Genomic DNA, 23,807 nt, shown 5'->3' with positions numbered 1-23,807 from the left:
ATCTTTTAAGGCCTCAACTCCAGCAAAACATAAACCAATAAATTTAGCTGGAGACTGTGAATATTGTCCCTTATGACAGACCCATCTGCCCCTGCTTGGCTCCTGTCTTACCCTTCCTGTAAGAATCTTGGGCAATTCCTAGTATTCAACCAACAGAATGCTTTGGATACAGATGTGAGTAAGAATAGGAATGGGAACCTGGATCATATGTTCGTAATAGTCATCATCATCATTATTATTATTGTTGTTGTTGTTATTATTATTATTATTATTATTATTATTACTATTTTCCTGCAGTTCCTACATGGTATGGTCATATTTCTCTTGGAAGAAACAGAACAGCTTCACAAGTGAGTGTAAGGAGATGCATGTGTTTCCCTGAGCTTGTATGTACTTAACTGTAATCTGACACTTACTGTAGGAAATACATTTTATATAATTGACAGTGGCAGACACATATTCTGATAGAAAAAAATTGTATTGAATGATATACTGTGTGTCACTGATAGTGACTTGCAGCAGTATTTCCATAAAAGTAAAGGATAATTTAGCACTTGAAAGTCAGGCCTCAAAACCAAAATAAAATGTTTTTCTGTTTCTGTACCTAGCCTAGGCTATATCTCCCCTCACTGCAGACATCAGCAGTGGAGACACATATGGCAAAACCCATCACCCCGTGCTCCCTTTGCAGTCAGTACAGGGAGCAGGCACTTTTAGGCCGTGATTCATCTGACCTATTTACATGTCTGCTGTAGGAGGAGATGAATCACTGCCTAGACTAGATCTGTGCGGAGGATAAAGGGAGCCTAAGATGGCCAGCACAGATGTAGATGCTTGTAAAGATCTACTGTTTGAATTTAGGTTTTCAGTTTGGAACAACAATTTTCCAGAGAAGAGTAAAATTTCCTAAGCCATGTTTTCCTAGCAGAGTATGTGTATGAATATATACATCTATGGTATTTTTCTTCCTCCAACAGAAACATTTACAACAGTATCTTTTGAACACTGGCCCTATATCCCCTTCCAAAAGTTCTACCATCTGAAGAGCTGCCATTTTGTCTCCCTCTGCCTATGCCCCTCTTTTACACATACAGACATGTGTACACATGCCATATTTCAGAGCTGGGCCTTCTGAGTTTTCAGCATTAACTTAAAATATATTCCTCTGTCTGTGGTAATCAGAGCTGCTGCTACACACAGACAGATATATTAACTGGCTTTTTTTTTTTTTTCTTTTTTTTTTCTTTTTTTTTTAATCCAAAGCAAAATATGCAAACAAAAACACCAAGTGAAGATTTCTGAAATTTCTGTCTGTTTAAAACTAACATTTTTATTAGTTTGGTTTTTTTCTTGTAGGATCTGCTCTACTCTGCCTGCAGCCTTGGTGAGGCAGGGCATCAGAGGAAGAGGAACATGAATTCCTGAGAGACAAGTAGAGATGCAGAGAAGACAAGACTTGATCATCTAAGAAAGAGTGCAGGTTCCTAAGCAAAGCTGTGAGACGACAAGTAGTGTTATTATGTATAGAAGGCCAGAGCTGAGAGAGTCTGGTTTCTTGAGGATGATGTCCTGGCAGGTACTCTTGTACACATGACGTAGCATAATATTCTAGTGCATCCATACATCCATCTACGCTGCAAATGGCATGGGGGTGATGTTTTAAAAAAAGAAGAAGAAATGAAACCACTCCGTTGGAGAATGTTACAATGCTCAGCTGCTCCCGAGGAGTGCTTGGTGTAGCTACAGCAGGCAAAACATCCCTCCCATCTAGTCACTGGCACGCAGCACAGCAACCCATTTATGTGAGCACCTGGTTGATCAGTTTGTCTGTGACAGATCTTGGCACACCCTCTCCTCTGGCTGTAAAGCTTTACTGACTTGTGTGTTTTTTCCCTCACAAACTCTTGTCTGGCATGGGAGGACTTGGAACAGAACAGCCCTGGCTCGGGCAAAAACAGGAAAGTACATTTTAGATAACCCTTTAGGGTGCAAGCTTTGCAGCCATTTAAGGGCTTTTCTGTGGGGTTAGGGAGGAAGGGCTGTCCATCATCCAAAGTCTATTGCTGTGGGAAGGGTGCCTGTGACTGCAAAGGTCTTTGGCAAAGGCCACGAGCATCTGAAGGCTGCTCTGAGAAATGGATATGGGCTCACAGTTCCCCACAGGGCGCTGTGCAGAAGAGAGCTCTCTTCCACCGGTCATCCCAGGGCATCATTCATTAAACATAACGCCCTACAGGAAAATTAGGGGTTTGTGTTTTCTGTGCCCCCTCCTGCATCAGCCCTGACGTCAGTAGTTTGGAACCATGGAAGTTAAATTAAGGCCAGTGCAGTCTAATAGGCAAGGGATAGCGAATGCTAAAAAGTCAAGGTAATGAGAAAATACCTGCCATCTGGAGCTGTCATAAGCATGAATTTACATCTCTCCCCATGAAATAAATAAATCACAGCCTGCAAAACATTACTTTCCCTGGATGTGAAGTCCCACTCCTGCTGCTGCCACCAAAAATTTTGGCTTCCCCACTTTCTGCGTGGTCGGTGGCTTCTGCCAAAAGCCCCAGGGTGACATGCCGGGGTGCAGGGAGATGTCTGCAACCGCTGCCTGTTCAGGCGCGATGGCTGGGGTGGGATCTGTTCTGCTGCATCCGCTCACTCCAGTCCTCGCTCTGATGGAAAGTTTTCCTCCTGGCTCTGACAGCACCGCAGCCACTTGGGGAAGCACATGACTTCCTTGGGAGACGGTGTTTTCTTATTTGTGTTGCAGGCCTCCAGCAGGCATGGCACCGAGGCAATATTTATATCAGTTTTTGTAACATCATCGCAGCAGCTGTAATTTTGGGAACTGAAGTGCTGGCTGGAAGTGGGAGAGAGAGGCACAAAGCACAACCCGCCACAGAGAAATGTGGATGCATGGGGGGGAAAAAAATAAAAAATAAAATAAAATAAAATTGGCAACCAGCCTCCTCCCCCAGAAAGCTCATTGTGTTCCTGTGTACCAGGGGTGCTGCTTGCCATCCAGATGGTTACCACAGGGCCCATCTGTGTAAAAGTGAGTCAATGGCAGTTGCAGCCCAGGACACGTGTGATCTGTCCCCTCAGATCTGTCCCCTCAGGGTGCTTGCACTCCTGGGGGAGCAGGACAGGGAAAGGGAGTCCTCCAGCCAGGTGGTTTTCTGTGCTACAAGCAAAACAGTGTTCAGCAGTCTTCTCATACCCTTCAGCTGTGAGAAAGCATACTGCAACACTTGTGCGCAGGTAACCAGGCTACCCCCAAAACCGCTGCAGTCCCATGCTGTGCCTTGGCAATCAGCCCTGGCAAGCTCCTTATCCCACCTACAGCTCCATGCTGGTGCAGCCGTGCTGCTCCCAGGTGCCCAGCTCAGATCTCTGACCCACACTCTGCATGTGTCCTGACCTCTGTGGAATTACCTTGCTGTGGCTGGGAAATCCCCAGGGAGGTAGGATAGGGTCCTATCTTACAGATGATTTACTTTCTGCTTCCCATTACAGGTATGTGACCCAGTTCTCTCCTTTTCTGCCCCCTGGCTTGGATTTCAGTGCTGTTTAGCCAGTGAAGGTTTGAGACTTCTCTGGTGCTATGGGGCTGGGAGTCATAGCTGCCTGAAAGACAGTGGAGTTCTCTTCACTGTGTCTCCTTGTTCCTTCATCTGCCCTGCAGCAGAGGCAAGTGCGTGCCCTTGGCGGGTGCCATGTGTGTAAGTGGGGCTCTCCCCTGCCCATGCATGTTCTCAGCAGGTGGTTTCTGCCTCTGCTGCCAAACAGCAGCAGCTGGCAGAACATAGGCCTGAATTCTTCCCCTGTCCATTGCGTTTTCTCCAGGTAGCGCCACTGGCCTGTGGAGTTATGTCTGACAGAGGAGGTGTCACAGTCTCCAGTTACCTTAGAGCTTGATGAAACTGAAGAAAGTTGACATGAAACTAGAACGCTCCCAACAAGGTGCAGCCCCAGACCTGTCAGGTGATGCACGTTTTATCACAGGCAAGAGCTGAAGGTCATTTGACCCAAATTTAGCTGTGTGGTGCAAAACACCTTCATTGTCCTGGACAGCACAAGGTCTCTAGAAAAAGCTGGGCTGCCAATGAGCTCTTCATGTTCACATGTCCTGCAGTCCTCTGAAAGGACTGCTATGAGGACCAAGCAGGGGAACCATCACTGTGCCTGCCTGGGAGGACTCTTGAAAACCAGCACCTGCAGCTGTATCACGGGCTCCCTGAGATAGAGACACTGTCCAAGACTGGTGACACGGTAAGCATGGCTTCTCAGACTATGTGTTTCAGAAAATCCCCTCCATTCTCCCATTTCATATGCACTTGAGCCATAAGAACTCCTACTTTGCCCCAAAAAGAACTGAAACTTCAATGCCCAAGTCGTTTCCTTAGCACAAACACCCTGAAATGTTCCTGGAGAGTGGAGTTGGGGTAAGAAAGGCAGGGAGGGGAGGGCGGAAGAACAGACATGCCAGCTGTGGTGGCAGATCCTCCAAGGTGACGTGGGGAGCGCTTGGCAACACTTCCAGCGTTGTCCTCTTGCAACAGGAAGGAGGAGGGTATGCAGAGGTTACTTAAAAACCCCTGACTTTTTCCCTGCTTCTATTGCACTGCAGAAATCCTGCAAGGGAGAAGAAAAAATAAAAAGACTATCTGAAAAGAAGGTACCATTGATAACTAAAAACTTCATTTTAGAGCTTACTTCTGTTAAATAATTGCTGCATTTTAAATTACTGTTTTCAGACGCTTTGGGAAGAAGTTTTTTTCTCAGACATTAATATTTTCTTAGAAGGGTTGCATGGCTTTTTCATCGCTACGTGCTTACAGTGAAATAGATGTGAAAGCAGTTTTGAGTAGCTCAAAAAGAAGCCTCTGATCAGCCTACATCTAAGATTTCCCTTAAGGACATTAGTGGGAGAAAAATAAGTGGATAAGTGCTTTTTTTCTTTCCCTTTTTTTCCCCTTTACCCCCCTCTCTCTTCTCCACTCACCCTCTTTTTCTCAAAATTGGATTGTCTGGGTGCAGGAGTTAGCCCTGTAGATACTGGGTGTTTGTGTGCATAGGGACAAAAATACAATTCTCCGCTTATCATCCACAGCCTGTTGTAGGCTGTAATATTTGGCTTGATTGCAGTATGACTTATAATGTCATTTTTATTAGGAAGAGGTAGCATGTGATGCACTTTCTGAAAATATAATTTGCTATTTTGGATTCAATAATGCTTTTATGGAGGATGAGAGACTGAAAGACTTTCCAGTTCTTTTACCTGAATCTTCCTAACATTTTTAGTGCCCTGCTTCTCCTAGGCAAATACTTCTGTGTTAGACTTCCCTCTCCTTCTCCCGCCCCCTCCTTCTTCTCTTATTCATGTGTTTTGATGAACACAAAATGCCTTCCAATCCTTAGAGGGCTATACTTATCATTAGACTGATGTTTTCTGCCTCTCAGGTTTTATTTATGTAATTCTAAAAATGTGTAGCTCACTGGCACCCCACATTGCTGTTGGCTTCTCCCACCTTGCACGTGCCATTCTAGCTCATGTTTACTTTTTCCTTGCACTCTTCCTTTCATGTTATTACAGCTTTTTAATACAGGATGTCTGAAACAACGAGCACCAACGAGGACAATAAACTTCCTTTGAATGGGAGAAGAGCCATCCCACCAAACTACTCCAATGATGAAGAAAATGAGGTTCCTGAGATGGAAGCTTTTGGATTGATACCTAGAGGATTTAATCCTAGAGGTACAGTGTACAGTTAAACCATAAATCTATTTTTACATCTGCCATATTCTTAGCACAGGCCTGTGAACTAAATACAAACCACTTTTTTCCTTACATCTTTGCATTTCAGACAGTTTTTCTTGGTGCTCAAGGGAAAGCTTACTGAAACCACCTGTGTGTATGGAAGTGTTAGCATGGGTTATGGGTAGGGAAGGTGAGGAGTAAAGAAGCTGAGGGACCAGTTATCAGCTTGAAAGGTGGGACTGGTTAAAAAAAGGCAAGAATGGGTTTTCCCAGCTTGATCACAATCACAGAGTCATTTTAAGAACCTACTGGCTTCAGGCATGGCTGTTGAAGCATTGAAGTGAAGGGACAGAAGGAGTCAGTTCCCTTAATAGCCTATCTCATTTATCTGGCCTTAAACTGCATGTGAAACTGCTGCAAAATGTTGTCTGGCAGGGAAAACTTTTGCTATATATGTTCAGCTCACTCACAAAAAAGAAAAACAAAACAAAACATGAGATTAGAATGAATACCCATATCATTATTTTTTCTCCTGTGAAAAATGTTCCTATCATTTGGCTGGGGAAACAAAACAGTATCATGGTGGAGAATAGACAAATCAAAGTATGTTCCCAGTGTCAGCTCTTTGGAGTCAACCAGAAATAAAAAAAAAATATGCAAAATCTGGTTTAAAAGAAAACAGGATTAACTTCTGAATGACTCATTAATGAAATTATGTTAATTTTTTTGCCTATTTGAATTGAACAGCAGAACCTGTTGAACGCAGCAGCTCAGAGTAGCTGGATGTAATACTACTTAATGCTCATAGGGGACTTTTCATCCAGAGTTGAAGGAGTGCTTAATAAATGTGGACAAGAATTAATTACTGAATTTCACACATTGGGGAGCAGGCAAAGAGATTTTAAGTGACAAGTTGCAAAGCATTATTTCTGTAATCCTAATCATGTGCCTTAACCACACTCCCCTCCCCACACACCCCACCCCACCCCCATCTTAAGACACACACATTTCTTTTAGAAGCATTTAAAAAAAAAAAAAAAAAAAAAAGCCTCAGCAAACTAACTAGCATGTTAAGACTGCAGAAATTTTGCTTGAATCTATTTTGACAACCCAAGCTCTGGGGCAAGTGTGTGTGTTTAAATTGTCAAATGCAATGCAGTGCAGGTCCCAGCTAGACACTGTTTCAAACCTAATATTCTCACAGAAACTGGCAATGTGTAACTGTGGGATATCTTAGAAGGAATGAAGCCTGTAGCTAAAGCCCACCAGTACCAGGAGAAAGATTCCTGTTGCTTTTTGATGTTCTTCACATCAGGCTCTGAATGAAGTGTGGTGCTTGTGGGAGGCAGCCTCCTGCTTTTCAGAAATGCAGTGGAAACTTAGGAATGTTGGGTCAAGTGAGTTGAGGCAGGAGTCCAACATGTCCTTCATGTCCTTAAGGTGATGCTGTTGAGAAAAACATCCCTTGTCCAAAGCAAGAGTTTGTGTGGCCATTGAGTAAACCTGGTTATGGGACTGATATGGCTGAAAAATAAGTCTGTGCAAAACCTCCTCTTTTTGTACAGCTGGATCAGCTCTGCTGTGCAATTCTCTCCAATGCTTGCAGCAAAAATATGCAAGGGGTGACCTGAAGGGTCACTGAGGGGTCCCTGAAGGGACAGCAGTGTCCCTGTTTTGGTGCACATCATCTGTGATCCTAGCCTGTGGTACTAGCTGATACAAGTGTGGTCCCTGGACATACTGTTTGGGGTAGGATGCTTAAGTCACCTGTCAGACCACGTTAAAGGTTTATTGCCCCTTGGAGCTTGACCTGACATTCAGGAGCTGAGCTTGCCCCAGAGCACTCTCAGTGTTGTGCTTTGGGGATAAAATTATTGTCCATGGGCAGAGCAGGAGCAGCACAGTGTGATGAGGCTCTAGACCTGTGAGCACATCCTGGCAGAGAGCTGCTTGTGACACCTTCCCCTTCTCCTGCACACCCCTACACTTCTGTGCTGTCCTGATTTTTCTCTAGTGGTTCCCACATTTTGTTGCCATAACACACTGAATAAAAGCATGCAAATGCTTTTATCTCTGCTGTTACAACGGAGATGTTTTCTAGCCTTTGGACACCTGATATAAACATCTAAACACCTGTATCTTCACCTGTGTCAGATTGTAGTCAGCACAGTGAGTGCAGGTGAGTGCACAGGTTGTGCATAGAGTCACTGGATGTCAGTTCCATGGTGATCTGTGCCCTTCTCTCAGCCTGCAGCAACCAGCCATCAACTGGCCAGAATAATGTTACATACCAGGTTCACATCATTTAGATGCCTAAATTTAACTGTATTCTGTCCTTGATCTGTGCAGTGTAGGAGTCTACAGCTGAGCTAGTCACCCTCGTTTCCTTTGACAGCCAACAGAGAGAAACAGGCATTTTTAGGGTGTGATTCATTTGACCTATTTTAGCTACTACTCTCGGATGAGGTAAGACCCTGTGCTTGCCTAGCTCTCTGCTGACACCCACTTCTGCTCCGCTGAATCACAGCCGGGGTGAGCACGGCAGCTCCCGGCCAGCTGCATCCCCAGCCCGGTCAGTGGGCTGCCTGCTGCTGGAGCCGGCTTCCTGCGGGAGGAGATGCTCATGAGGAGAACGGAACAGCAAGAAACCTGTGTCTCCGGGAACATCCTTGTGCCGTGTCCTCCCCCCGGCTCGTCCTGGCCAGCTCATCTCACCACAGTGTGTCGTGAGTGGGCTCGGTGGGAGGACACAGCCCCGTCATCCCACTCTCCTTTGCAGAGTCCGGTGACTGGCCAGGCATTTGTGCTTCCCCTGCTACCAGAGTGATGGGCACTTCCTTTGGGAATTCACGCTATTTATTATAGTAATTCAAAGCCCTTCCTCTATGGCTGTCTGAGGAAACCTGATGTTTGAAGGCTATTATTTTTATTTTAAAAAATGCTCTCCCTTTTGCTCATTTATTTCCCTGCAAGCTTAACATTACACGAGCTTTAAGACGGCATCACGCTGTTGCCTCTCATGCAGCAACCTGGTTGCGCTGAACAACAGACCAGGCTACAGGCAAACCCTCAAGTGGACCTGACTTCAAAGGAGGTCTCGATTGGCCACCTGTTCCTCACAGATGAGCATCGCCTGGAGCTTTCCTTTGGATCACACCCTCGTGTTTGTCTTAGCACATCCCATTATCCTGCACATGTTTTGCTCTTTGTAATTACCATTACTGTAATTAGCACAGACTCAGCCATGGGTTATCTTCATCTGGCAAGCTTAACGTACATTTTAACACTGAGACCAAAAATGAAATGTGTTTTTTGCAGAGGTGTATGGCTGTATTCTGACAGGAGCTACATAAAATCCTGTGATAAAATGAAGCAAATGTTGAACTTAAAGCCCAGGGTGGCTTAGCTTTGCAGTTCCTTGAAGTGGCTAACATGCAGAGGAAGGTTGAGGTCACTATTGCCTTTTATTGCAAAACAGAAGATGAAAATAAACCCTCTGCTCTGTTTTTATGCCTCCTTGGAATGAGGGAAAAGCTGAGCCAGTTTATTATTGATAGCTTCACTCCTCACAGAACCCCAAAATACACAGATTTTACATGTAGTGCTTTTGGCCCATATGGGTTAGAAAGATATGAGGGGAGAGATTCTCCCCTGTTCCTGCTTTATCCCTGTACAGAAAATTCCTGCCTCGTGTAATTCAGTTGTGAGTTTTGTCGGCATTTTTGACAGAGCATTGGTAAGTTTTGCAAGGAGGGAGGTGAATACATGCCCTACTTCACAGAGGGTCAATGAGAATGATTTCTGAGCAAAATGTTTCAAACAGACATTTGTGACTTTGGCCAGTGCTAAGGTCAGTTAGGGTTTTTACAGATACTATTCCAGAAGCCCGGTGAATTGAGCAAAGAATAACAATAATGTTGTCATGGGACTTTTAAGCCTGGCTAGAGTATTCTAGCCTTTTTGCAGATGAGGGTTAGCAGGAGGCAGGTGGTTTTGGGTTCAGTTATCTGAGGCTTTTCCATGAAAGTTTCCTTATCATGCTGTGTCCTCAGGCTTATTCCTTTCCTTCTGTTTCCCAAAGGACACATAGGGATCTGAGGGATGATGCAAGCAGGAGTATGTCCTACTGCCATTGCCATTACTCCTCTGTCTCCCATTAGCTGTTGCCCGGAGCCCAGGCTGGAGCAGGAGAAGCACCATGCTGACCATGCTTCCCATCCAGGGGAAGATGCTGCCTGAGGGCTCTGCTGCTTATCTAGAACTGACAAATTAAATAATTGTGCTGAGCGTCTGTGAAAGGGGCCACATTCAGCCCTCAGTGACTTGAATGTCCGACTCATTTACTGAGCACATCATTCTTACCCACAGTGTGCTTAGTAGGAGGCCAAATTAGCCACCATCACAAGTACACACAGCTCCACCAGCTGCTGTAAATGTGCAGCTCTTTTTGCCAGGCATGAGTTTGGCTCTGTCACTCTAAGTATAAAATGCAGGATTTAGCTTGTTTATAACTGTTAGCACCTGTAAAGACAAGCTGAGATCTGCAAATCTAGCTTTACTCTGCTGTCTCTCCTGGTGGTGAGTAGTAACGGTCCTGCTCCTCCTGGCAGAGGTTTCATGATTATGTGCCTAAGCATGTTGGTGAAAGAACAATATTCAGTTCATTTTCACGTGGTTTCTCGTAGTGCGAGAATACTCCCATTGTGCAGATTGATGGTGTGGCAGAGTCATGTGGCTTATGGTGACTGCAAGTGCCTGTGGCTATCCCAGTGCCACCCCACACTGGTCATTTGCTGAACAAACTACGTCTAGTTTGTTACAACCTTTTAGACGGGCTGGATTTGAAGAGAGCAAAGCTTTGCCTGTGCATGTTATAGATACCTCCTGCTGCTTGCCTGTAACTCTGTGCTGTAATTATATGCTGTAATGTTATATTTAGTTTTCATAAGAAGACACTAATAGCAGTGGAGGTGTACTGAGAAGCTGAGACAAGACAGATGCAGTACACCCAAACCTTATCTAATACAGGCAATCCAAGCTCTCAGCTGAATGCAAGATCATTAACTGTCTCTCGGCTCTCAGTACTGGTAGCATTTTTCAAACAACGTATTTAAGTGTCACAAAGCCCCTGTGAATTTGTATTTTACAAATGGGGGACTGCAAGAAGGGAGACCCACAGCCATCAAAGCCCCACTGATTGCTCTGGTAATCTTGTGACAGCAAGGCCCAGACTTGCCAGAAAGCCGATGCCAATCGAAAGATGGGTCCAGACTCTACTTGGTGTCATTCAGCTTCCAACACCCAGCAACCTGCTCTTTTTGTGGTTGTTCTCACCATCCACTGGAAGCCTTTTAGCCTCTGTGAAAATGGCAGGTGGGCAGAGAAGTGTCTGTCCATAAGTCACTTCTCAGCCAGGAGCACGTAAGCCCCAGACAGATCCAACGTGTTCCTATTGCGTGGTGTTCCCTCCCTGTAGAAGGGGAGGACAGGGCCCCTAATGATGTTGATACCAGTTTTGACATTTCAGCACACTGACTCCTTCCCCCTCTGCTCATTTACGTGTCTCTGCAGATTACCTGCGTGTTGTGGATATTTATATGTTCAAGGAGCCTCAGGAGATCAACAAGCAGGAGCACCACACTGACAAGTACTACAACCCCAAGCTGATAGTGCGTCGGGGACAGGCTTTCCAAATCCAGATTGACTTCAACCGACCCTACAAGCCAGAGACAGACCAGTTCTGGCTGGAGTTTCTGATGGGTAAGTGCCTGGCAAAGGCTGTGTCTTATCAGCAAAGCAATAGTCTCTCATAAGCGGGAAAACAGCAGAACTTAATGGCTGGGTCTTTTCCTGTTATAATTGATAAGCCATAAAAACAGGCTTAGCCATAGGCAAGGAAGTGTTTGTCCAAACACAGTTTGAATCCTTTCTTGGGAAAATCAGCGGAATTTCATGTGAGAGAAGGAGTAAAATCTGGGGTTTCTGTTTCATAAGAAGCTGTACTTTTTTGAGCTTTCAAAGTTGTATCTGGTTAATGCTGTATGGCAATGCTGAAAGGTAGGTGGAACAGAAAACCTCTTTTGTTAGCATTTAGGAGATGTAGGGAGGAGGGGTCTGTTGTTTGAGGTAGGAGAGGTGATTGTATGAACTGAGATAGCAAAATACTGATTGCATAAAGAGGGGAAGTTAGACCGGGTGGAAGAATCTTGCAGATTTTCAGCCTGCATTTACAAAAACTTAGTAACAAGAGATAAAGTTCAGCAACTGTAATTTTGGACCAGAAACAGGATCATAGATTCATAGAATCACTAAGATTGTAAAAGACCTCTAAGACCATTGAGTCTACATGATTGCCTAGCACTGCCATGTTTACTACCAAACTATGTACCCAAGTAGGCGTGGTGACTGCCTTTCCCTGGGCAGCCTGTTCCAATGCATGGCTACCCTTTCAGCGAAGAGACTTTTCCCAGTGTCCCTTGGTACAACTTGAGACTATTTCCTCTTGTTCTATTGCTTGTCACCTGGGAGAAGAGACCACCCCCCTCCTTGCTACAGCCGCCTTTCGGGGAGTTGTAGAGAGTGATGAGGTCTCCCCTGAGCCTCCTTTTCTCCAGACTAAACATCCCCAGCTCCTTCAGCCACTCCTCACAGGACTTGTGCTGCAGACCCTTCTCCAGCTCTGTTGCTCTTCTCTGGACACGCTCCAGCACCTCAACGTCTTTGTTGTAGTGAGTGGTCCAGAACTGAACACGGGATTTGACGTGTGGTTTCACCAGTGCTGAGACTTACTCAGAACGATATCAGAGACTTCTTGATTTATTGCTGAAAGAGAACTCTTTTCCTCTCACTGAGCAGGCTTCATCAGAAACCCAGGTCCTAAGGTACCTGTTGACTCGCTGAAGGCACAGGACTAGAGAAGGGCATAACCTCACTAGAAAAGGAGAGAAGCAAAAGGGTTTCCTGCTAAGCTTCAAAGATGGTCCCACCAAATTCTGGTCCCTACAACACAACTCTGGGAAACACCCAGCTTCATCTAGATTGATCTGGGAGTTTCTGTGTTAAGACATCAATGTTCCCCTTATAAAGTCTTTAAACTGGGTTATAATTGATGTGGGTTTTTTGATGTTAATTTACTTTCCTGTGAGATGCAGATCTGAAATTTGTAACGCTGAGTTCTTTTCCATCATTAAATTATGATGATGTGGCCATTTATTAGATTTGTTGCTTTCTAAAGCTAGATGGGCGTTTATCTCTTAAACATATGTGCAGTGAAAATGTTCCTGTCTGCACATTTTTTTTCATGGGTCTCTTCTTTCTAATTTAAATTAGGGTTGGGAGGCATGTTATGACAGTCCAGTGAATGATTGGCTGAACAGCCACAAGTGCCTTTAAAAATTTAATATGCATAAATATCATTAGTTCTTTTGGGATTTAATTAAATTCAAGATTGTTCCCTTAATCTTTATATGTTTAAAACAAACAGCTGTATCAAGAAGATGTGGAAAATGGAACATTTGTTTTTTATTGCATTCTGTGCAGTTTGCATTTGTTTTAATCAGATATTCTATATTGGAAGAAGAAAATTAACACTTTTTTTGACATTGCACAGCCCGCTTAAGAGAACACATTCACTTACTTTATCCATCCGTGGTTGAATCTCTAAGCATGGATAAAAATGCCCTCATCTTCAGCCATGGTAGGAATGGGGTTAATACAGACTCAGCCAGGGGGGTCTCTGCAATAAACACAGCTCTGAATGATCCTTTGGTGCTAGCCTTGAGTGTGTGGTGGAATTCACCTCATTCTTCTTCACTGTTGCCGTCTTTCCTGTGAAATGGGATGGGTGTCCATGAGTGGTGCAGATGCAAGATAGCATTCAGTGCTATTGCCCTCCCCTGTTTTTCTTTGCTTCTGTGAGCACCACTGCCCTCTTGTTGCAAGGACTTTGGCTCACAGAGATTCAAATGGGAGGTGTTCAAGCTCCTCTTCTGAGAACTGGTCAACACTCAGAACTCTGCAAATGTTTCTCTTTATGAACATGTGGTGAAAATGCAGTGTATTTGTTCTCAGCGGCTAGCAACAGGAAGCAAAACAAAAACAGTCCACAGCAGTGAAGGAAAATTTAGAAATTATATGCTTGACTCTCGCTACTTCTCCTTTTAATATCAAGTCCAATGTTTAATGCTGAGAAGAGAAGGGAAATTTCTCTTACATGGGAAAGACAACTGGCTGCTGAGTGTCTCAGTGCTGTGCTCTCAAACCTTTTGTCACAGGGAGATGTGGCCATTTTCATTCATTTTCTTTTTCAGTTTGTCATCCTGAAGAGCTGGCTCTCACCTCTCCTACTGCCTGAACAGCAGAACCCAATCCAAAAGCTCTTGCCCAGGCTGCCTGTGAGCAAGAGAGAGAGGCAGACACCTCCAAGCAGAGTTTAACCCTGCTGCCTTAAAGTGGGATGAAATCTCTTTTGGATTCATTTTCTTCCTCTATTGACTCTCTCATAGGCCAAACTCTGGCTTTAACAACATTGAAGCCAGGGAAGGTGAATCCTGCCCTTTGGTACTGTCAGGCAGAAGCTATCCCTAGGGAGAGGCTCAGACAACAGCCCTGCAGCAGAGGCAGCTTGAGCTCAGAGAAACCTTTTGTGCTGAAAGGAGTATACATCCTAGGAATGTGCTGAGTTTGGGAGATTAAAGTGATGGACACACAGAAATATTGGCAGGCTGTTGTAAGATGACCTTTCCAAGGAGCACTCTGTGTGCCTGAGCAGTAGATTTCAAATTGTGCAGCAGAACTGTTGAATAGGATAACTGAGGCCAGAGAGACCTCTGGAGGTCTCATCTCCTTGGTCAAAGCCCTTAGTCAAAGCAGATCCAGCTTCTCTATCATCCCTGAGTCTTTCCCTTTGAGCAGGTTCTGAGTATCTCCAAGAGTGTGGATGTTTCCCCAAACAATGTGAACCAGGCCATCCTGAACTGCAGAATATTTTAAGTAGTTCAAGGTTCTATTCTCATGAGGTACAAAGTTACTCTATAGGGATGGCTGGCCTTGGCTCCCAGGGAATTCAGTTGGAGCTGGGAAAACTGGAAGTCTCCTTTTTCAAGGCTGTGTCTGCAGTGGGAGCTGTTTATACAACAGTGCCTATGAAGCTATTCAGAAGTTATTAGTTCCCAGCTCTGAGAAGGTTCCCACAGTTGACATTAATCCATCACAGAATTTTTATCCATTAAAGACTAATTTTGATCCTGAAAAATGTGACAATTGTAATAGATTAATCCTGTGGGTGTGCACAGAACTATTCTATTTCTGTTATTCTCTAAAATTTACTTTCCCTTCTCTTTTTTCTTTTCACTCCTATTTTTTCTTCTTTTGCATCATTAAAAAGATGATTAATGAAGCAAGTAAAGCAAGTAGAGACTGCTTAATCCTTCTAATTGATAATGAATCAAGGGTACCTGGGACAAATTCTTCTTCTGTCATGTGAAACTAGAAACATTCAGAGAACAATCTTTAATTACAATCCTTTTTAATCCACAGTCCATTTAAACACCATTTTCACAGAATTCATCTGTTAAATTTTATAAATACATATAAATGTGTGTAAATATATATATTGATGTATATATATATGTGTGTGTGTGTGTGTGTGTGTGTGTGTGTGTGTGTGAATATATAAGTAATTCACCCCAATCTCTTGAAAGTCACTTTTACAGACATTCTTCTGTGACAGTTCCTTATGACTGAAGTCATTCTTGCTTTAACAGAATGTTTTCTGTAGAGTCATCCTTGGTGAAATTGACTGAAACGCTAACATGCAAATTATTATAATGCAGTTTTGCACATAATCCTTCATTAAATTAGGAGCATAGTTGCCTGCCAAAGTATGGAACACAATGAATGTGCCAAAAAATCCACATGGAAAAATATCCACTTATAAAGAGTAATTAGATGTAATTCCAGTTCTTGTGCTGGACCTCAGCCCTGCTGCAGTACCTGTGGTTTGAAAGCTGCTCCGTCAACGCATATTTCCTTCATTTCTGCCTACTTCTTGGCTTTTACAAGAGGAAAGGTGAGCATCACCACTTGGGTGATACTCATTTTATTGGTCTGGAGTTGCGGTGAAAGAGCCACAAGAGAAATGCAGAGGCTGTGCTTTCATCTAGTTCCCCACACTGGGATTAATTCCAGCTTAGTTGGAGCCTCAGTGAACCCAGAAGAGCCAATGGATTCCTTCACCCATCTTGATCTGTCCTGACTCCCGCCTTTGTGGTGAAGGGGATATTTTGTGTTCCTATTCCCACAATGCAAGGCTTAGCCTGGCTGAGCATAGCTCCCACACCTGGGACAGCCAGTTTGGTGTGAGTGCTGCAAAGTTTCCACTGGCACTGCTGCACTGGCAGGGATTTCTCTGAAAAGCAGATGTATGATGAGATGGGCTTATACAGCCTTCGGTCTTGCTTTTAGTAGTATTTTCCAGTACATGGCTGTAAATCCTTGAGGGGTTGATGAGTTTATATGGTGCATCCTGACTCTAATGATGTATTTCCCCACATCCTCATAAATTGCTGTCGATTTGTGTTTTCCTTAAATGGCTTCATAAATCCATATATATTGGTCTAGCTCTAAATGTTATTATGAACATTTTATTCATTGAAACACTTCTGGAATGACCATAAATTCCAGTCCCCTGGGCTACTATCACCTTTCCACACGTGTGCATTTGTGGACACCCACACACCCCTCCATATGTTCTCCTCAGGCTTCTATAAATCATTGGCTTCTGGCCTGAGATCAGAGGAGAGATTTACTGCTCCTTTTTCCACAGTCTTCCCAAGCCAGTTCCAGAGGGATAGTCATAAACACATCAAAGAAGCTAAGAACATAAAGATGTTAGAGCTGATCCTGTATGGCTTATTTAGGTGATGCCAAATTCCCACTTACAGTCAGAGGGATATCTGAGTTCATCTAAATAACCAGAGGTCCAGTTCAGGATACACACACCAGAATCAATGGAGCTCTTCATAACTGTCCTACAGTGTCCATGGCCTTTCCTTGTTTTCACAGCAGAGTTGGGCCAGGATTGATTCCATGATTATTGGGGTTTTGATGATTTTGTCAGGCAGTAATTCTGCCTCAGTATTGGGAAGTATTGCTACCTCTGCTGTCACCTGTCCTCCCCAGCCGCTCTGGGGCAGGGCAGGTTGTAGCCAACAGAGGTGGTGGAACACGAGAGGACCCCCAGCACTGGGGATGGGATGTCGAGCTGAGTTCTGACTCTGGGTAAAAGTTGCTCTTTGGAAAACTTTGGATCTTCATGTTCTAGGAGATTTCTTGGCACTAACCAGAGAACTAACCAGTCTAGAGGACACGCTGTATTGGTAGGTAACTCAGCACTGTGAGCTTATTATATCCTTGTTTCACAACAAAGTACAAAAATTTGAGTAGAGATTGAGAAACACCTGACAAACTAAACTTGGAGTCTCATTTTTTGACAGAAAAAATAATTTATTAACAGTGGAACACATTTCCTAGAGACTGACTTCCAGCAGGCAAGAGACGTGTTTACCAGATCTTAGCAAAAAATAAAACTCTCCACTTTCTGAACAAATGCATTGGGGTATTTTTCTCCTCCCCTCTGGAATTCCCAGCTGGGCCCCAGAGGAGCAGAGAGGAGGGAGTCCCTTGAGGTGGTCTATGAGTGCAGTATTTAATGCAAAGCAATCTTTATTAGGCTGAGTTTTGCGCTGCTGCAGCAGCATCAAATGGCACATAAAATCTGGCTGTATTTTTTAGTTGTTTTACTAGCCGTGTGGCTCTGGTGTGTGTTTTACAATTGTAAGGTACTAGAAACATTCACTGCTGGGACAGAGTGGCCAGATGTTAAGGATTCATAACTGGGGCCATGAGCAAAATTTCTTTCAAGATACGTGTGTTTACTACATTTCCAAGTTTGCATATAGCACTTCTGAAGGCAATGGAATTTGAGGGTAGGAGGAACCCAGATGAGATGTTAGGGATTTAGGGACTACTGCTTTTAACAAAAAATTGTTTCATCTTCTTCTTGCTTCTTTTGATTGTTTGGAATTTTATTGGAGCACCCCTCCTGTTTCTTTCTAATTTGTTCTACTCTGTGTTTTTGCCACAAATCCCATATGCTAGCACCCATCTCCAAGGCTGCTTTGCTATCAAAAGGCTTACCTCTGCTGCACTCTACAGCTGCTGAACTGATGACAGCCAGCTCAGACTTATTTATCAACATATCACAAGTATTATACTTCCATGGATGGTGTTGAAATAGATTTTTTACCATTCATATAGTGTATCTAGATAAAACAAATGAACTTATAGGAAAATTGTTAATTACTGTGTGTATTATATACTCCAAAAGGAGAACGATCGCTGGACTCCTTAAAAAGCCAGTCTTCCAAGGAGAGTTCCTAAAAAGACAAAGACTACTGAGGTACAGCTACGTTCACCTCCTTGCCTTCTGAGGTATCCTACTTCCATGAGGAGGGAAATATCCTGTGGAAACTCACTAGATCTCTAATCTCTGTGCCACCAAACCTTTTCTCCTTGCTGCTGGAAGTAAAGCTCGGTTGTGTAGGACATATCCAAGAGCACCTGCTGGTCCCTGCAGTGTCTGTGCCAACAGCACAGCACTAATTCAGCCGTGGCGTTTATGAGCTGTTTAATGCACGCACACACACACAGGGCAGTGTGCATGTCCACTGGGGATCAAGGGGAAAACTAAACTACCTGTAGTCAGGAGCTTCCAGAGACAGGATAGAGAAGGAGAAGGAGCAGAATAGTCTGAGCAAGCCCTGGTTCCTGTTAGTCACTTGTAAAGAACAGCAGCAGAATTGGATAACTAGAGGACAGCTCATGTTTTGACAGCTGAACTCACTGTACCTATCTCTCGCCCCCTCCCTGTTGCTGTAATTCCCTCTCTGGTGTGGCAGTTTTACCCAGAATTTAACACAGCTTGCCTCCATGCCTGATGGGCCCAGAGCTGACATGCTAGGGAGGAAAGGCATATGTTGAAAATAACTCACTTTGAATGCATGTGTATGGCCACAGTTCTGTGTTTTAGATGGTTCATTATTTTGCTGCTACATATATAGATTTTGGCAAGCTTTAACAAATGTTGCACTTTGCTCTTTGCCTCTGTAAAGTGGCTAGGTGTGACAGGGGACATCCCGTGCATGCCCACATCCACGCACACTGCAGTCATGGAGCATGTCATCTACATTTTGCCATGTAGATCTTCACTCATGTTTTTTTAAATTTACTTTATGGGCTCCTTTAATAGTGACAGCAGCTACTTTGCTCCTCTTTCCCTGGATGCCTGGAAACCCCAAGAAGTGTGGAGTTGAGCTGAGTTGCAGCTGCAGTGAGAAGGAGCTTTAGGACCCCAGCTTGGTCAGCTACAGAAACCAGAGTGGAATAAGAAAGGATGAAAAGGAAGTATCAAAGTATTGCAGACCTGTGCATTGTAAATCAGAGGAAATATATTTGTTTGTGCCATTAAACATTCTGTACAAGGGAGTTTTCTGTAAAAAGTAATGTCTTCTGGCAGTGTCGTGGCTCAGGAGCTAGCACTGAAATGCAGAGGGTTGGAGGCCTGAGAAAGGGGTCACTGTGAGTTCTCTCCTGTCCTCTCCTGCTTCAAAGGCAGGACAGTCAGCAGCTTCTATTCAGCACATGATATCTTTGAAGGAGCCTATAAAAGAATTCCCCCAGTGCAGGAATCTCCAGACTTTCTGAGTTCACAGGCTGGATTTTCCCATTTCCATGTACTGTTACAGTGAGCAAACAGGGACATCCCAACAGCATGATGTCACCCAACGACTTTGTCTGCCACAGAGCAATTGGCTGTGAAATGTCCTCTTGTGAGGGCCAGGTCCTCCTACACCCAAAGCAAACGTGAGCACTGGGGAGTGAGGCAACCACAAAGAACTGGCTGTGGAGCATGGCTCAGGCTGCCAACTCCTGGAGCAAATCAGAGCTGGAGAGATCCTGAGCCAGCTAATGCTACTGGCATAATGTCAGCACCCTCCTGTCAGCATAAAAAGGGTTTGTCTTGTCTACATGTCCCAGTCCTGACATGCACTCAGACTGCCTCCTGCCTCTCTGTGGGTTGGGTTAGCACCAGAGACCCTTCAGAGAGCACTCTGCCAGGCATTCACAGACTTTTGGTAATGAGTCTTTGGGTAGTGCTGTGTCTTCTTCCTTAGAGACTCAGCCAAAGAATGAAATCACCACTGCATATTACTCCTTCTGAGAAAGGGCCAACTTTGCAAATATCCCAACTATGAGCCAAAGTTGGCTCTACTTTTCCACTGCAGCCAGGAATGTGTTCTCAAGATGTAGATAAAGGTCAAAAGGCCAAGCTATCCTGAGAGGACTTCCCTACAAAGTTGATAAACATAGTACTGAGCCTATGTAAGAATTATTTGGCCAGGAAGCTCAGTGTGCAATGCCAAAGCTACTCAGCTTTATAGCACTCTAATATCAAGACAACAGATGTGTGTATATGAGACTTACGTGGCTGATGCTCTCAGATGTCTAGATGTGTGTTTACAATTCAGCTCCACAAGTTCCTGACAGAAGTAGCAGTTCCCTTACTCTTTCATTTACACCCCTTATTCTTCCATTTGCATTTTGTCTGGTTTGGGTTTTGGTTTGGTTCTATTTCAGAAGACTAGGGAACCTGGCCCCTCTTCAAAGAAAACATTGGAAATTGCTCACTGTGCTCTTGAAGGCTCTGCCCATTTTCCCAAACTTCCTTGTGGATTCAGGATTTATGTAACCATTAGCAAGCACCAAATCATGACTGTCTGTCAGGAGCAAACAGTTCTCTTCTATTTACTATTTATAACACCTGCAAAGTATCCTGATTTCTAGGATATCTATCCTTGGAAAATCTGCTATATCTGTAGAGAGGCAGAGCATCCCTGGTGCCCCAGAGAACCTTCTCTTCATGGGTGAGCAAGCTAATGCAGTGTCCTCTTACTCTGTGGGACAAGCTGTGTGGGGCTCTGGCCTGAGAGAACCTGGCATACTCCTCAACAGCAACCAACAGCTGCTCCCTTGTCAAGCAAAAGGTATATTAGGGTGTCTTGTGGCTTTGCTTGTTTGGAAGGGGAAATGGGGTTTTGAGTTTTCAGAGAAACTGAGAATACCAGAGGCTTGATACTTTGCCACACCTGCTTATGAGGTGCCAGTGGCAGTGGTCCCATAAAGATATCTTGAAAAGTTTTCATGGCCTCTTTGAGATCCTATCTGGTTCCTGCAGGCAGATTTTCTGGGAAGTGGTTCTGCAGTCTCCCCATGTACACGTGGCATACACAGACATGGTGGTGCAAAGTCACTGCCAGAGCACACCTTCTTCTGTCCCCAGTAGGCTCCTGCTCCGACATACAGCTTCCAGCAAAGGCAAGGATGTCAGTTCCTAACCATGTTAAAATAGTAATCTCTTCCTCCTCCCACCTTTCTGAAGGAGGTATGGGAGGTATTTTTAAAAGTAGCACTTGTTAACGGTTTTCAAGGATAGCAGTTCAGCTACTTGGTTTGCTCTGCTGCTTTGTTTGTGTGGACTGCTTTTTTTAGAAAAAGATTATGTCAAAACTAGAAGCAAAATATCAACTGTAGAGGCAAGCTGGGTCATGCACAGTTGCACTACAAAGAACAAGAATGTGTTCAGCTCCCAGATCTCTTACCTCTATAGGCTCTTCTCTCTGCACTGGATTTCTTTTGATGGTTTACATTTTAAGTGTCCAGTGCTCTATCTTCTAGTGTTTTCTATTGATTTTGCTCTCTTATTCTAGTCCTTTATTCTTCTCTAAGTCTTTTTCTCCCCATTGTGTTCCTCACTGATCTGAATGAATTTCATGGGTTACAGCAGCCCCGGCCTGCAGGGCAAAGTGGGCTATTTTTGTGCACTGAATATCTGCAAAATGGAAATTCATGTGCTCAGAATAATCTCTTGGATGAAGCACAGTAGCCCCAGATTCCTCAGAAACACAAATGTCGTGGCAGCTTGCAAGTTTCAGATTTAAAGCTGGAGTTGTCCTTTCCCAAATTTTAGCAGTGTTCAGATCTGCGATTATCCCTACATCGGCAGAATAAAAATAAGCAAGCAAGAAAATGAGTTTAATTTTGAAGTTCTTAAATAGTAGGAATGAAAAATATAGAAGTCTGTCCCTCCGTCTGCCATCATTGCTTTTCATTACCCTATTTTTGAATGAGAGAGACTGACTTTCAGCCTAAAATATGAAATGAAGAGTAGATTTGAGAATGAGATAAAGAATTCATCCTTCTCACAAGTGTCTCTTCTGTCTGTGCTTCTGGTTGGCTTCCAGATTTAGTTTGGCTCTACCTCAGTCTCAAGGGGTGGAGCCTCACACAACTTTGAATCTTGGCACTGTACGTGTTTGCATGTAGCCTATCCATCTAGCTGCTTTTAGAGCTGGCATAGTAAAATAAGCTCCTCTGGGGTGTGATTTATGTTACTGTGAGGCAGACTCTCACGTGCAGTACTTTGGAGGCGTGTCATACTTTGGGACCCATTTCTGGCAGAGAAAGTTTGGTGATTCAGCCCCAGTGTAGTGGTCTATATTCTGGGCATCCAGAATTTGTTCCCACTGTGTCCCTGAGGAGTGGATGCTCAGGGGGAACTGAGCACTAGGTATCTCCAGGTGGACTCATTTGTGTTTCCTCCATCTGTGTGGACTTCATGAAAGAATGTTTGGTTTCTGCTTGGCAGTGCAGTAGTGCAGAGAAGAACAGGGTTCTGCTCTGCTAAAGAGCCCTAAAGATGATGTCTGTGCCCCAGAGGGCACCTGTGTGCTAGTGACAAGGGTGGTGGGTGCATCTGAGCTGGGGAAGGGGCTCTCACCTGAACTCCTAAACTTTCCAACAGTCTAGCCGGGGGTGTTGACACCAAGGCAAGGAGCAAGCTGGAGCGCAGCTTGCTGCACTAGGATAAAAAATGTTGAGCAAGAAAAGCCTGGACAGCCCTTTCTCATGCTGGCAGGGCTGTCTATGCTCCTGGCAGTGCTCAAGCCAGCAAGACTGGAGCTTCCTGGAGTGAGGTGGGTGAGGGTGTGGGCACAGGCTGCCTGTGGGGAGCTGTTGCAGGTATTTTTGTGGCTGTGCTGTCAAGTTACCAGGCCCTGTGAGGGGCAATGAGAGAGCAGGTTATTTTTGCCCACTAAAACCTGCCACCTTCATTGAAAACAAGACAGAAGGACTGAGTACTGCTAGAAAATTAAAAAAAAACTGTCAAAACAAAGTGAACCTCTTCACTTCTCTCTCCAGGTCGCTACCCACAGCAAAACAAAGGCACCTACATCCCGATCCTAGTAGGCAATGTGCTAAAACCTGGTCAGTGGGGAGCCAAGATTATCCACAGGGAAAACAACTCCATTCGGCTGTCCATCATGTCGTCTACCACCTGCATCATTGGGAAGTTTCGCTTGTATGTTGCCGTCTTGACTCCCTTTGGCATCCTTCGGACACGCAGGAATTCAGCGACCGACACCTACATCTTGTTCAATCCCTGGTGCCAGCGTAAGTACCTGGTCAAAGGCTTACACTTCCTGCTGCTGGGCTTATCACCTTTTAGGTGGTTTGGTCCAGAAACGGGAGCGTGGTACCAAGGAGGTTGGAGATGTGTCAGTTTGGGTCTGGAAAATTTACAGTAACTCTGCCAAAAGTCAAGTCTTTCAGGCTGGGGCATAGCCCTGTGTGAGCAGGGCTCCATGCTAGAAACCAATACTTTTTTTTTTTGGCCTAAAATCTGCAGTTATACGAGGCCAAGCCTGTGTTTGCCAGTTCAGGCTCCATAGCTCATAGTAAACATACCCCAAGGCTCTACTCTGACTTGAATTAGCAGCACTTATAAGTCTCCAGTGTGCCTGTGTGTGCCTTAAACAAGTCAATATGGGCTTTTTTTTCTCCCAGGATTTGGTGTGGGGCAGGATGTGATAGCCTCACATACTCTGTTGACTTACATCGTTAATTGCCACATTCGAGATTGAATATCTGCAGTCAA

General features: G+C 44.4%; 1 protein-coding gene across 1 annotated transcript in view; it reads left to right on the top strand.

The window, feature by feature from the left end:
- The first annotated feature begins 4,609 nt into the window (after positions 1 to 4,609).
- The window catches only part of F13A1 (coagulation factor XIII A chain), a 58,137-nt gene continuing 38,939 nt past the window's right edge, over positions 4,610 to 23,807 (top strand). The window contains exons 1-4 of the mRNA XM_040083738.1: positions 4,610 to 4,669; positions 5,588 to 5,749; positions 11,324 to 11,512; positions 23,072 to 23,323. Coding sequence (XP_039939672.1) covers positions 5,602 to 5,749; positions 11,324 to 11,512; positions 23,072 to 23,323 — 589 coding nt within the window. The 5' untranslated portion in view covers positions 4,610 to 4,669; positions 5,588 to 5,601. The remainder of the gene's footprint in view (positions 4,670 to 5,587; positions 5,750 to 11,323; positions 11,513 to 23,071; positions 23,324 to 23,807) is intronic.

The sequence above is a fragment of the Hirundo rustica genome, chromosome 1 (genome assembly GCF_015227805.2).
Source record: "Hirundo rustica isolate bHirRus1 chromosome 1, bHirRus1.pri.v3, whole genome shotgun sequence".
In the NCBI taxonomy this organism is placed as follows: Eukaryota; Metazoa; Chordata; class Aves; order Passeriformes; family Hirundinidae; genus Hirundo; species Hirundo rustica.
The sequence above is the reverse complement of the archived record's forward strand: the minus strand, read 5'-3'. Positions and strand labels throughout refer to the sequence as shown.